The sequence below is a fragment of the Paroedura picta genome, chromosome 1 (genome assembly GCF_049243985.1).
Source record: "Paroedura picta isolate Pp20150507F chromosome 1, Ppicta_v3.0, whole genome shotgun sequence".
Lineage (NCBI taxonomy): Eukaryota > Metazoa > Chordata > Lepidosauria > Squamata > Gekkonidae > Paroedura > Paroedura picta.
The window spans coordinates 48,095,832-48,109,704 of NC_135369.1; the positions used below are offsets into that span (position 1 = coordinate 48,095,832).

The 13,873-nt window shown below is 39.7% G+C and overlaps 1 protein-coding gene and 1 long non-coding RNA gene across 9 annotated transcripts in view; one reads left to right on the top strand and one right to left on the bottom strand.

The window, feature by feature from the left end:
* The window catches only part of CAMKMT (calmodulin-lysine N-methyltransferase), a 347,932-nt gene that overhangs the window by 36,505 nt on the left and 297,554 nt on the right, over positions 1-13,873 (bottom strand). For 7 of the 8 annotated variants that reach the window (XM_077337432.1, XM_077337425.1, XM_077337406.1 and 4 more), the window contains 2 exons: positions 6,465-6,519; positions 5,337-5,400 (listed from right to left, as the gene is read on the bottom strand). The exons of the other annotated variant lie outside the window; for it this stretch is intronic. In XM_077337432.1, the coding sequence (XP_077193547.1) occupies positions 5,337-5,400; positions 6,465-6,519 (119 nt within the window). The remainder of the gene's footprint in view (positions 1-5,336; positions 5,401-6,464; positions 6,520-13,873) is intronic. 8 annotated transcript variants of the gene reach the window in all.
* Positions 4,107-13,873, top strand: part of LOC143837522 (uncharacterized) — a 54,133-nt gene continuing 44,366 nt past the window's right edge. Inside the window, exon 1 of the long non-coding RNA XR_013231003.1 lies at positions 4,107-4,147. This is a non-coding gene — a long non-coding RNA (uncharacterized LOC143837522). The remainder of the gene's footprint in view (positions 4,148-13,873) is intronic.

Sequence of the window (13,873 nt, forward strand, 5' to 3'; positions counted from 1 at the left end):
GTGGGGGGTTTGTAAAATTTCCCCCTTCCTCCATTGGCCAACATGCACTTCCATTAGCAAAAAAATGATCACTGGATCCAACCCAACATTTTTCGTTCAAAGTACTTGGAGTCCTGAATTTACTGGGGATAATTATTCAAAATAATGAATTTATGGGATAATTTCTTTGAGAAATTTAGAAGATATGCCCTTTAACAGCTGCAAAGCCAGAGTAAATCAATAATGAGCAAAGGATGGAATAAGCCTCCTTGCTTGTTAAAATTGCTATCTCCACCATAAAAACTGAGAAAATTAAAAGCTATGATTTCGGAGTGCATGTACACAATAGTAAGTTCTGAAATCAAGAGGCCTTTCTTTACCTAATGAGTTTTGAATGAGTTTCAGTCTGATAAGCAGTTAGGGAAAGGGATGGTTGTGATGTATTTAATAGAATTGTGTGATCATCCCTACCACTGAGATCTGTTAACTTGAGTGATACTAAAATTGGGATGTGTAAAACCTATCCTTTTATTTCTGTGTAATTCTTCACTTTGCCTCCCCTTGATACCTACATGACACTCCAATGCAAAGAGGATCTCAGAGATTTATTGAATTTTTATTTATTTTACAGCATTTATAGACCACCTTTTTCAAAAAGACTCTAGGTGGTAAGGCAGACTTTCTATTCTGAGCAACTTCTAATCTACACATTGGGTAGTTGCTGCTGAATGAAAGTAAGACGCCCAAAAGATGCCTAGAAGATCAGTGGATCTATCTCATTTCATAGGAATATAATAAGAAGACTCCTGCTGGATCAAGCCAATACTCCATCTAGTCCAGCATCTTGTCTCACTCTGACTGATTATGCACGACAGTGGCTGCACTGGGCCGCTGCTGATTTGTTGCAGTGGAACAGCATGCTCTGCTGTTTCTTGTGTCCCCATGGGGGACGCATTTCAGCAGTAGGCCTGCTCTGCCGCTTTCTGCATCCCTGCAGGAAATGCATTTTGACAACGAAGCAGCTCCACGGCTGATATGCATCACCCAGGAAGCGCATCCATGGGGAAAAGGTTCTGCCATGCAGAGGGAGTGGTAGGAGATTTTTTCTGCAGAAAGGTGGGATTGCATTCTCATGAAATCCCACATTTCCTGCAATCTAACAAAAAAATCCAATTTGACACCGTGGTGCTGTGAAGCGCTGTGGAGGTGTGGGGGGCATTTTCAGCCCCCTCCCAGCAACCATAGTAGGGGGAGGAGGCCTGGCTCTTCATTGTGCATGGGCCTGGACTGGACTGGCTGCTGATGGTGGCCATGGCAAAAAAGGGAAAGCTGGAAAATCAGTGCTCCCTTGCCGTGGGCCATCAGAATCCTTAAAGCAGGCCATGGCTGGGAGTGGGCCGGGCCGACGCCGATGTCATGCATAAGCGGGGATTAGCCCCACTGTCATGCAATCGCTGACCAGGGTCTTCAAGCCCGTCACTGTGGCCAACTCAGTTCTTCTGGGTAACCAAGGCCTTCCACTGATGTTGCTTCCTGGCTTCAGAGGATTAGTGCCTCTGAATGTGGACATTCCCCATAGTCACCATAGTTAATACCAATTGATAGATTTACCCTTCATTAATCTATAGAATCACCTTTAAAAGCTGTTTATTCCTGTGGCCATCACTCCATCCGCTGACAGCAAATTCCATATATTGGTCACAGTAGTATTTCCTGATTCTTTCTATTAAATCCCTAAATCGTGTTGGCTCAGGCTACTTAAAGGACCGCTTGGTCCCATATGAGCCTGCTTAAGCATAGGGAGGAGTTATCATCTGGGACCGTTTCATGTCCCTCTGTCTTCAGAAGTGATGCTGATGGTCAGGAGAGAAAAGGCCCTTTCTGTTGCAGAAATCTCTTTGAAATACCCACAGAATTCTCTGCCTCTATCTGTCTACTGGATGTCAAATGTATTAACTTTCTGGCACCATCAAAGCTTTTTTTAGTATTCTTCTAGTTTTTGGGCTAGCCCATCAGGATTTGTATTGGTCTTAGACTTCTAAATCTGTCTTAACCTTTCAAGTTGCTATATAATCAATTTTAAAATCTGTTTTTAGGCTTTATTGCTGCAGTTTTGAGATGATGATAAGTTTTTTAGATGTGTTATCTGATGGTATGGTTTTATGCTTTGAAAGTTTATACAGGTATTTTAGAAAACGGCTTTGAGGTTTTACTCTGTTTTACGGTTTCTTATTGTGATTTTACGTATTTATAGTTTTGGAAACTGCCTCAAACACATGGAGAAATTAATTAAGAAATACTTTTTCGACTTTAAAATTGCAATTATGATTAAAAGATCTATATAGTCGCCCAAGAAATGAAATTTGTGTCAAGTAATATAGTGCTGATGAGTTACACTATTACATTTACCTTTGACACCCTGATTAGCAAACATATCAAAAGGTTAAAAAGAAAGGTTAACATGCAGTTTTAAAATGTTTTAAGTTTTACCAGTATGCTGCAATTTAATAACTAGCAGTGAGCAGAATATCTTTTAGTGCGGATAAATTTAGTGCAGCTATATTTTATAGCGACTTAAAACTATACTGTGCCACAGGTGATATAATGAACACTGTCACTTGAGAATGTGAATCTATTTCAAATATATTATGAAATATAAGAAGATATCAAGTTGAAGCTCAAAACAGTTAACAGAGGAGAAAGCTTCTGTGTTTCATGCCCAAATATATTTTGTTTTTGTATTAAGAAAGCACATGCTTTGGCATCCCTAGAAGTAAATAAAATGATCATTCTCCCAAATGAGAATCCATCAAAATGAAGGTGACACAATATACTTGATATTATTTTTTTGAAAAACAAATCCCAATCCACCCCCCACCCCCCAATGCAAAACTTTACAAAAGCAGGACTCCTAGGTAAGCGCTGCAAATAATGCTAATAAGAGTAACAATAATAAGTATGCCAACAATGATAATATAAAAGTGGATGCTCAGATGCAATGTGCTATTGCCAGGTCGATTTTCAATTATACTGCACTGATGTGTTCATTTGTTTCTTAATGTGTTCATCTTGCCCATTAAGAATAATTAGCAGGCTTGCTTAGTGATTTCCTGGCTTCTGACTGTGATTTTCCCTCTTCCTATTTGACACCATTTTGATTTTTTAGAAAGATATTTTGATATTACAGTATAACTGGTATAATGTTTAGTTCCAAATAATTTACAAAAGAGAAAAGCAGATTCTAATTTTAAAATAAAAGGGCATTTGAATTTAGTAGCTCAGCAACAGAATAGAGCACAAGGCAATTCGTAGTCCTCCAAACATAGACTCCTTCAGTATAATGTGACACAGTTGCTTAGGTGTATTCCTATATATCAGGCTACATACCTGGGGAAAAATAGCCTCTTGAAAATGCTAATGAAAGTTAGTCAAAACACAGACCCAAAATACGCTGTTAAACTAATCCTAAAACATTTAATAGAAAAATCTACAGATTCCAACATACCTTATCTTCTTCTAACTGTTTAGTCTCATATTTTCCCCTTGGGTCCAACCTTATATTTCAGAAAAAAACTGAAATATGCAGTTTTGTGTAAAATATGTTTGAAAATTGTTTAAAAATAGTACTGTATTTTTCACTACGTAATGGGACACAAAATACGAACCAAATTTCATTCCCCATTTTATTGTGCCATTATAAATACTGCAAAATCTGTACAGTGTCTAACAATGAAACTATTCAATGACCTAATTGAAAATAAATTATAATATCCACAATTTCAGCCCTGAGCATGCTACTTGGGTAGCAGGTTAGCTCATGGCATAAGATTTCAGTGATGCAGTCAAAGTTTAGATCTTTAGAAAAGTGTTAAATATGCTCAGCAGTCACGTATAAACAATCTGAAATCAGATGTAAACTTACTTACACATTAAATGATTTAGTTTTGTATGTAATATATCTTGCTTTAACTATATTGATTGTAAAATGGAATTTAAAAATCCTATTGTGTCGTTTTTTTGCTTTTTCAGTGGTGGTATGAAATAGAGTACCATACAATGCCCTGCACAGAGTATTCCCGGAAGAAAGAAACAAAGTCAACAAGATGTTCTGTCTAGAAAAGGTAACCCTGCATAACTGAAGAGAAAAAAAGCAAGTTTCAAAGCATCAGTAAGTAACATTTCAAAAGCCATTAGGACGATGTTATTCTTTTAAATCCTCTGAATATTTAAAATGGCTGTACATGTCCTGTGACCTCACAAAAAAAATTAACACATTTTGAAAATTAAGTAGATATATTAACACTAAGCATATTCAAGACATAACTTGTTAAACTGGGGTCAAAGTTCAATATTGTGCAGAGGAAGGAAAGGATCTTATGTACCTTTAAAATTAACTGATTGATTATGGCATAACTTTCTGTGAGTAGAATCCACTTCATCAGATGGGCTTGTGTCCACAAAAGTTTATGCCACAATGAATACGCTTCTGCTACAAATCACCTTTTTTGATTTGGCTACATTGAACTAACATGGCTACTCCTCTGGAATTTGCTTGGAACACTGACATTTGTGTGCCACCATACTGAAGAACCTTAATATGCCAACATAATTATCATCAAGGCACCAAAGCAAACAGATACTTTCCATTTTCCCCTCTCAATTTCTTTCAGCCATTAATATTCACTGTGGGATTCAAATCTTCTGCTGTTGAAGACACCTAAGAGGATATAATTTGTTCCCATAAGACAGATCAAATATGTTTACGTGCATACTTATCAATCAGTATTAAAATTATTGGAATACCATAACAGTACTGAATGGAGAGCAGGTATTTGAGAAATGTGTCTTACGAGAAAAAACAGTCAATGAGCAATCAATAAACAAAGATGCCTGTTATTTGAAGTTTAGGAGAGGTTAGTTCTAGTGAGATTTGTGTGCATGATGCAGTATAAACAAAATGTAGAAATTAGTTAAATGCAGTGCTATTAAAATATTAACATCTGAAATTAGGGCAGAAGTAAGGCAGACAATAAGAAACCGGGGATTGATAGTTAAAACTTGTGTTATATTTTTAAATATATCTTATTTGAATGAAATCTTCAAATACTTACACAGGGGCTGGTTTCTCTCAAAATCTACACACTTTTCAATGCAAATAGAATGTGAATTTATCCTCGGAAACACTGGGGATCTATTCCAAGAATTTTGCATATTTTTAATTGCCTATAGTGGATGCGTGTGTATATACATACATTATTATTATAACTACCCCTTGCTGCATTTGTATCAATTGTTGCTCAGACAGTGAAAAAAAGGAATGAGTCCAACAAACCAGTTTTCTATCTGAATAAGGATACTTTTGATGGCCTTTTCATTTCCATCAGTTAACAGAACTTCTTTGACATCTGCAGAAATAGCAACCTGGAAGCGGGGGGGAGAGCACAGCAAACAATGAGCAAATATGCTTGTCTGTGTGGAAGTGAAGACAGGAGTGACAAGCCTTCAGTATCATGCTTCCTCACCTATTTCTCTGTAACAGTCTTCAATCTTTTTTCATTTTATGTCTGCATTATTTTAATCATTCAATCAAATCAGTCAATACTTTTATCATTCCATTTGCGGGAGCCTCTATCTTGCTATCATTCTGTTCCGTAATTGCATTGTGACAGCGGATGATGGTATTCTGAGAGGCTTTCATTTGCGGGCTTCTGTTTATCTAGTAGAGCCATCATACGAGGCTGTCACTCTGCCTTTCAGCTTGCTTCTGTCTGACTGCCTGATGCCCTTCATATAACTTTGCATTGCAGGCAGATGGCTTTGTAAGGGTAATTTTTTTGTGAGCTTTGACATGCTCGCACATTGGGCTGTAACCTCGACACATTGTGTAAGAACGACAGGTTTGTCAAATGCCAATCAGTGTAACAATATGCTTTTATTTGTAGAGACATAAAAACTTGTCTAATGCACTGCACTGCTACATAATATCTCCTGAATACATGACTCAGAACCCAGAGAATGGCGAACGACGCTCCTGAATGGCCAATCTAATTCAAAAGAATCTAATTACTGAGAGCTCTGGATCATGTTTGTTGGTGTAATAATGCAGGCAAAACATTAGCAGCTATATCATGGTGCTCCAACTGTGATTCGCCAGGCTATTCCTGTATCTTAGCAAATGGGAGACTATAATCTGAAAGGGGGGGAGGGAGCTTCAGCTATGGCAATGAAAGACAGACTGTACGTGGCCTGGAATGTCACAACAAGAGATATTGACTACACTGAGGTAAAATGTTTCTGCTCATCGAGGCAACCATAAAATCAATATGATACGAAAGCAAGTCAATCTAGAAGGTCTCTCAAGACTCTGCAGCTTGACCGCAGCTGATTCTGTTGACAGTTCTCTGACCCGGCAGTTGGAGGCACTGGAACATTTTTTTCCTTTTGTTCCTCCCTTTGAATGGGATTGGAATTGAGAAAAGACCTACCATGAGCCCAGCCAAGCATGTCATGCCACCCCCTAGCTCACACACAGCAAGGCCCCTGAAAGAGAGAAAGGAAATGGTAGAACCCATACAAATTAGACGAAAATGGTCAGAGAGACATATATGTTACAAGAACAAATTGCCATCTGTAGTGAGCACTGAGGTACCAGGAAGTAGCAGAGACATGACTGGGCTACCTCATGTCGTTTTGCGTTTTAAAAATAATTATGAAATAGAAAAGTCACAAAGCAGGCAAAGCAGTGGGGGTTCCCTCATTAGTGTTCAGTGCAACATTACCACCGCTGAGCCGAAAAATCTGAGAAGGTTCTTTTTTCCCCCTTGTCAATGGCACTGTCTTTTAGAACTAAACTAGCTAGAGTAGCAAAAGATAATTGTTAGGAAAGGATAACACTGTTAATTCACATTCATCCCATCAAAAACAGTTAGACAAGTAAATGAAAGAATTAATATTATTTCTCCCTCTCTGTCTTCCTCCCACCCTCTGATGAACGAAGAGACGGAATATTTAAAAACTGTAACAGAAACGATAGCGTTTAAAATAAGAGAAATACCTTAATTTTAAAGAAAGCTTACACACAGGTGGAGAATCTGGCTCATAAATTAGCACGTTAATTGCAAACGGCCTACAAAAGCTCCTGTTGATTTTAAAAAAAAAATTAAACTCCATGCAATTGCTTTGGTACTTAATGCCCTTTTAAGCAAGTTCCATTGATCTTAATAGGATTGTTCAGAAGTAAGCATGATTGTGGCTGGTGCCAAGTGCAGCAAAATAACTTTAAAACTTCAGCAGTTTGTTTAAAGTTGTCAAACAAAATGCTGAATATTTGATGTGCACATTGTTCTTAATTTATTCCAGTATTCCTAGGCACCAGCAAACCATCGAGCATTTATATGGTAAAATGTTATTTCTTTGCTGATGTATTTAAGGCTTTTGGTGGGAAACAATAAAAAAGTAATGTTAAACATTAAACATTAAAATATACAAAAATACAATATACCCAGATTAAAACAACCCCCAAAATATTTATGCAAAATTGAAAAGGTTATCCTGAAATATAAAGTTTCATAACTTATAGGAAATCACCAGGTTTAGTTCTTGATAAATTTCCAGACAGTGCATAAATGAGGAACAGCCAATAGGAATGTAGGTGAAATATCATATATGGTTTAAATGAGCGATGTCAGTATTGAAGTCATTTTGATATATTTTGCCTCATGATTTGATATGTAAGGGAGATCTCAAAGGCTTAAAGATTTTAAGAGCACCAGCATTTTGAACTCTACCACGAAAGATATTTGTTGTTGGGGCAGATTCTGAAGTGATCATAGAACTGTTTTTTTTTACTTTAATAATTTCATTAATCTGAGGACCAGGAACATGATTCTGTTACTCCTTTGTTTCTTGGACCTCACAGTACTCATGCATCTTGGTTTCCAGCATCCCAACAATCATGGCTCCCCAAACTAGGGTATGTTGAGGCTCAGGTACAGAAGCTTCTTAGAATTATACAAATGTCCAAGTTCCCAAGTATGTATGATGTTGTAAAATAATTACCCAGGAATATAAATCTTGATCAAACAGGAGAGTTAGCTATAGTTGAAGGGCCTTAGAAGGGACTTACATGTGACCTGCTAATCTTTGGGTAAGATATTTTATGGACTCATGAAATTGCTCTCCTTTCAATATCTATGTGGGAGGAAGGTGGCATGGTGAAGCCTGATCTTATCAATCTCAAAGCTAAACAGGATTGGTACTTGTATTGGAACTTCGAAGACAATGACAAACTACCTCTGTTTCTCATTTGCCTTCAAAGCCCCATAAGCTAGTGGCTTTTACATGAATATTTATCTATGTATATAGATGGTATAATATTTGGTTTAATTAGGCAATCTTAATAACTCAGAATAGGCTGTAATAAAGAACATAACAACCACAGAGATTTTCTAATAGTATCAGTTGTGTACCATACCAACCATGAACCTAAGACCTATTGCTAGGAATGAAATGATCTAATATAGGGAAGCTAACTAGTTGACTAGGGTTTCTTAAACACCCTCCTATATCTGAATCAAACTAGGCCAGAATAATCTAGAATAAGGTTGTGCATGGGGTTTAAGGAGGTTGCACATCTATGTACGGTAGGGTGTACGGTACATCAAAGTGTATAAAGGAATGAAAAGATAATGTGTACTAAAATGTATATTCAAATTGCATATCTACATGTGCACTTCCATTCAGGGAGGAAAGACCCATCAATACCTACTTGTCATGGTGATTAAACCGAATTTCCATATACACAGGAAGAAAATCTGTCAATACAATTGCCTGGAGAAAGCATCAGGGGAAGGCCTTGGTCTCTATGTACTTCTTTTGGCTTTCCAGGGCAACTGGTCAGTCATTTCAAGAAGCAGGATGGTTTGGTCCAGCATGGCTTGACTTACATTAAGTGTCTGTAGGGCCGATTCTGCACAGGTGGAAAAAGCCAAGAGGACACTCATATAGAAGCAGGGCTAATCCCCACTTCCACATGATTCAGCTGCTGGGCAGGCCCCTCCCAGGTCTGCTGTGGATTGGGCCATCAGTTGCCCCGGGCTAAGGGAACATGGGAGAATCTGCATTCCCTTAGCTGCTGCAGGGGCAACAGGGCCTGTTGAGCAGCAGGCCTGTGTGGACAGGGAAGAGCTCAACGGTGTCCAGAGGGGGCAAAAAATACCCCAGTTGGCATCGCAGGGAATTTATTTTGTTTTGCAGGAAGGTGGGATTGCGTGGAATGTGCTGAACCAATGTGCTGCTGTTTCCTTTGGGCATTTCAGTGCTGGAGCAGATCCGGTGCTGAAATATGTCTGCCATGGGGACACAGAATGCTGCAGAGCATGCAACTCCACAGCAATGTGCTGGCGTCAGCCTGATGTGGCTGCTGCCATGAAGAATGGACCTAGGTGCACAACAGTCCCCTTTCTCCCTCTGCCACTTCTTCACAAATTCCCTCTTTCTTAATTTGTTGCAAACTATCCCATATTGCAGGCCCATCCATAAGGCCCACCAATACCACATTTATTTAACACATTAAAATAAATCAAAAACACAAAAAGCAAATTAAAATGATGCACATGTACACCAGTTTATTTTGCACACTTTTGGTTTAAGGTTTTAGCACAGATCATGAGTGAGTGTCCTGCATTGTGCAGAGGGTTGGACTAGATGACCTAGGAGATCCCTTCTAACTCTATTATTCTATGATTCTATGAAGCACCTGAATAACACCTGAAAAGGTAATTATCACCTGGGCGTTGAACCACCCATGATGACAGATTTGCATTACTTGGTTTATATATACAGTACTGGAGATCATTAACTTAGTCACAAAATACACACAAGAATCCTTGTGTGGACATACCCTCAGATGTATAAGACAGAAGTAGTCCATACATAGGATGGGATCTCCTCAATTATAGGTGTAATTATTTCTCAGAAACAGCTTCATTTTACATTATGAGGTATAAAAATAACCACAACTAATGCTTAATAAAATACACATTGCTGTTGATCTTACCCCTGTCCCCTGCTAAAATCTTCCCTCCAGCCCTCACATCACATCCTTCATACCTGGCATTTATGTAGAATGGAAGAAACTACAATTTAAATCACAGGCAGAATTTCAAGTACCCCAAACAAATCCATAAGCACAAAAAAACAGAGTTACAAAGCAAATTTGCTGCTCATAGGATTCTATAAATAATGTTTATATGTTTTTTTTGAAAAATGAATAAAAAGTGGTTAAGTGAAAACCCTTGAAGTGCGCATTTTTCATTTAAATGGTCCTTGTTCTGTACAAGAGTAACTATTTAGGCAGTATGTATTCCCAATAAGGTAATTTTCTTTAAAGTATATCACTGAAAACCTTCATGTAAATAAGTATATATTTACAGATAATAGTGCTTGTTAAAACATGCACTATTAGCATAAACAGCTCTTTGAGGAGCCATTATTGACTTTTCAATAAATATATAATTTGCAGAACTTGATAAAATGAGAATAAAATTTGAAAGTCCTCACTAGTCCCAAACCTGGCAGGCCTTGGGCACAGCACAATGAAATCTGCTCAAGCCAATAGGAATCTTAGTTTTTCATGAGGCGAACTTTCAACATACATCAATGAACCAGCAAATATTATCCTCTCTCCTCTGATGTTTGTATTGGATTGTTTTAAAACTTGTTGTGAGCCTCCCCGAGCTGGGGCATACAGAAATAAAAAATAAATAATTATTATGTTAGACCAGGGGTAGTCAAATTGCGGCCCTCCAGATGTCCATGGACTCCAATTCTCATGGGAATTGTAGTCCATGGACATCTGGAGAGCTGCAGTTTGACTACGCCTGTGTTAGACATTTTTGATTAATACAATTGGAAAATTCATATGCAACTATTCAATTTTTCTCTTCACTGAAAAAAACAGGAAGTCCTTGAACATACAGAGTCTGGTGTGTTTATATATGTAAACACGCAGATTCTCAATTACATGTGAAGTTATCAAAGTGATAATGTTTTGAGAAAGAGAGAGCAAAGAACTTTCAGTGGCAGGTGAGAGTCACAGAAATATTCAAAATTTGCTCGTGGAAATATCTGCAATCAATATCCCAAGCCAGTGTTCCTTCTGCAGTTTCTTTTTCATGCTTTTCAGCAAAGACAGGTCACTTGTTTGTGACTGAGCATCAGCCATACTGCTTTTCTGAAGAGCTGGACCTTCTTTCCTTTTATTCCCTTAGAAACTTATTGGCTGATTCCACATGGGCAGAAAGGCAGAGAGGGCGGCCATATGGAAGCGGGACACATGCTCACTTCCATATGACATTGTCACCAAGTCGCTGCCCTTCTGGGCCTGGTATGGATCAGGCCCCAGAAGCCCCGGGCTAAGGGTACACGAGCCAACAAGGCCTGCCCTGCAGCAGGGCCATGTGGACAGGGAAGAGCTGGGCCTTCCAGGCTGGCTCCTCCCTGTCCTACGGTGGCTCAGCAAGGGCAAACAATGCCCTGGTTGGCTTCATGGCACTTTGCCATGCTGCGGAGCAGACTGGGGCATATATTTTCATTTGCAGGAATCCCACCGCAATCCCACCATCCTGCAGAATAAAGACCCCCCCCCCGTGGCCCCCTAGGAGGACACATTGCAGTGAGACATCGAGTGTCCCACTGAAATGTGTCCTCCGTGTGGACACAGACTGCTGCAGCAACGCACCAGTAGCTGCCCAGCCCAGCTACCGCTGTACAGAATCAACCATTGATTAACAAATCTTGAGTAGCAAAAGTTCCTTATTCTTCATTTTTTGGACACAAGGGCTAAAAGGATTTAAACAAATTTTGCTATTGCCAGAGTGATCTTAGGATCTTTATCACTAAGCAAAAGCGACAGAGTGCTCCAGCCTCAGGTTGATGACTCTGCACATTCCCAAGAGTCTTGCTGACCAATGATGGCAATATGAAACTATGTTGTACTGAGTCTGACCACCTGGGTCCACCTAGCTTTCTCTGGGAGTCTGACAGAGCTTAAAATTCAGTATTGATCATGATTTTTAAAGGGAGGGGGGCTTTGGAAACATGTTTTTCTTTTCATTTATATGCCAAATTTCTCACCAGTGGGGACCCAAAATGGCTTACAACATTCTTGTGAGGGAGGTTTGGCTTTCTGTATCAGCCAACTTTCATGGCAGAGTGGGGATTCAACCCTGAGTCTCCTAGTCAGATACTCTAAACACTCTACCAAGCTGGCACTCTCTGAATGGTATAAGCAAGCAGTAATATTTAGAAGCAGATGGGACAGGAAAGTCATGACCACTTCACAATCAGTAACAGATACTTTCAGAACCAATGCTTTCAAGGAGCTTTCCATAAGCTCACCCACTGTAGTCATGTTGGGTAGGCCGTTAAGGCCTGTTCCCCCAGTTAAGCACAGAATTTAGAGGAACAATTTCTGCAAAACTTGCTTGGTATGTTTTTGGCTGCAAACACAACATTCTGTATTGTGTTCCCCATCTAAAGAAAACAAAGACAATCATAGATGTTGTCAAGTCCCCCAGCTGCAGCAAGAGCACAGGTGTGCAGAAAAAGAGAAACTTTGGCAAGGAAAAAAAAAAGTGTTTCAGCCAAAATAACTACCGTATATACTCACATAAAAGCTGATCCGCATATAAGCTGAGGCGCTTCATTTTACCACAAAATCTAGGCAAACTTATTAACTCGCATATAAGCCGAGGGTGGGAAATGCAGCAGACTACTGGTAAATTTACAGGGTGGCCTAAGTGCTTAATCCATGCTCAGTCATCACAGGCTTTCCGATCCAGCCTCTCTCCCAACAAATACAGAAAAGTCAAGAGGATGAATGGGTTTTGTACCCCACTTTTCACTAACCCACCCCACCCCCAGAAACCAAAAGAATAGTTTGGAAGAAGTGATTAGGAAAAGAAGGGGAAAAAATATCAGAATCCCTCAGTCAAACCATTGATGTTATATAAGCTGCCAGAGTAAGCTTTCAATATATTTGCAGAAGGCAGTGGTTAGCTGGAAGCAGTTCGCTCATTTGCAAAGAGCATAGTTTTTAAGATCTTTACAGAAGGCAATGGTTAGCAATTAGTTCACTTGCAAAGAGCTTAGTTTTTAAGATCTTTGCAGAAGGCAAAGGTTAACTGGAGGCCACTAGCTCACTTGCAAAGAGCTCAGGTTGCAGGTGCAATGCTGCAATTGGCTGGCTGGGGGCAGGCTGTTAATCAATTACCCGCGTATAAGCCGAGGAGGTCTTTTAAGTGCTAAAAACAATGCTGGAAAACCTGGCTTATATGTGAGTTAGCTCAGTTTTCATTTGCATACAGTTAATGAACATCTATAATAGACATATGGAAGATAGGCAGAAGTCAGCTTAGGTGATCTAAAGCAGTGGTCCCCAACCTTTTTATCAATGCTTGAAAATTTTAGTGAGGCACGGGGGGGGGGTAGTCTTTCGCCGAGGGACATCACCGTCGCCTGAGCCCCTGCTCTACTTGCTTTTCTGCCAGCGCCCCTGACTTCCCACCACCTGCTGGGGGCCGCTGCCAGCTGCAGCTGCGCAGTGCCACGCCAAGGAGGGAGCCCCAGCCATGGTGGCCACTGGAGAGGACCAAATGTAAGCTGGCAGCCGAATGGCAGGGCAGCCCCCGAGGAGGAGCCACAGACCGGTACCGACTGATCCACGGACCGGGACCGGTCCCCGGACCGGTGTTTGGGGACCACTGGTCTAAAGCACAGGGGGGGATATAACCCTTGCCGCTGCCCTTGGCCTCTTTAATTATGCTAATGTATTGAAAAATACTCTATAAAAATACTTTTTCCTGAATAAATAAATATAATTATAACAGTGTGC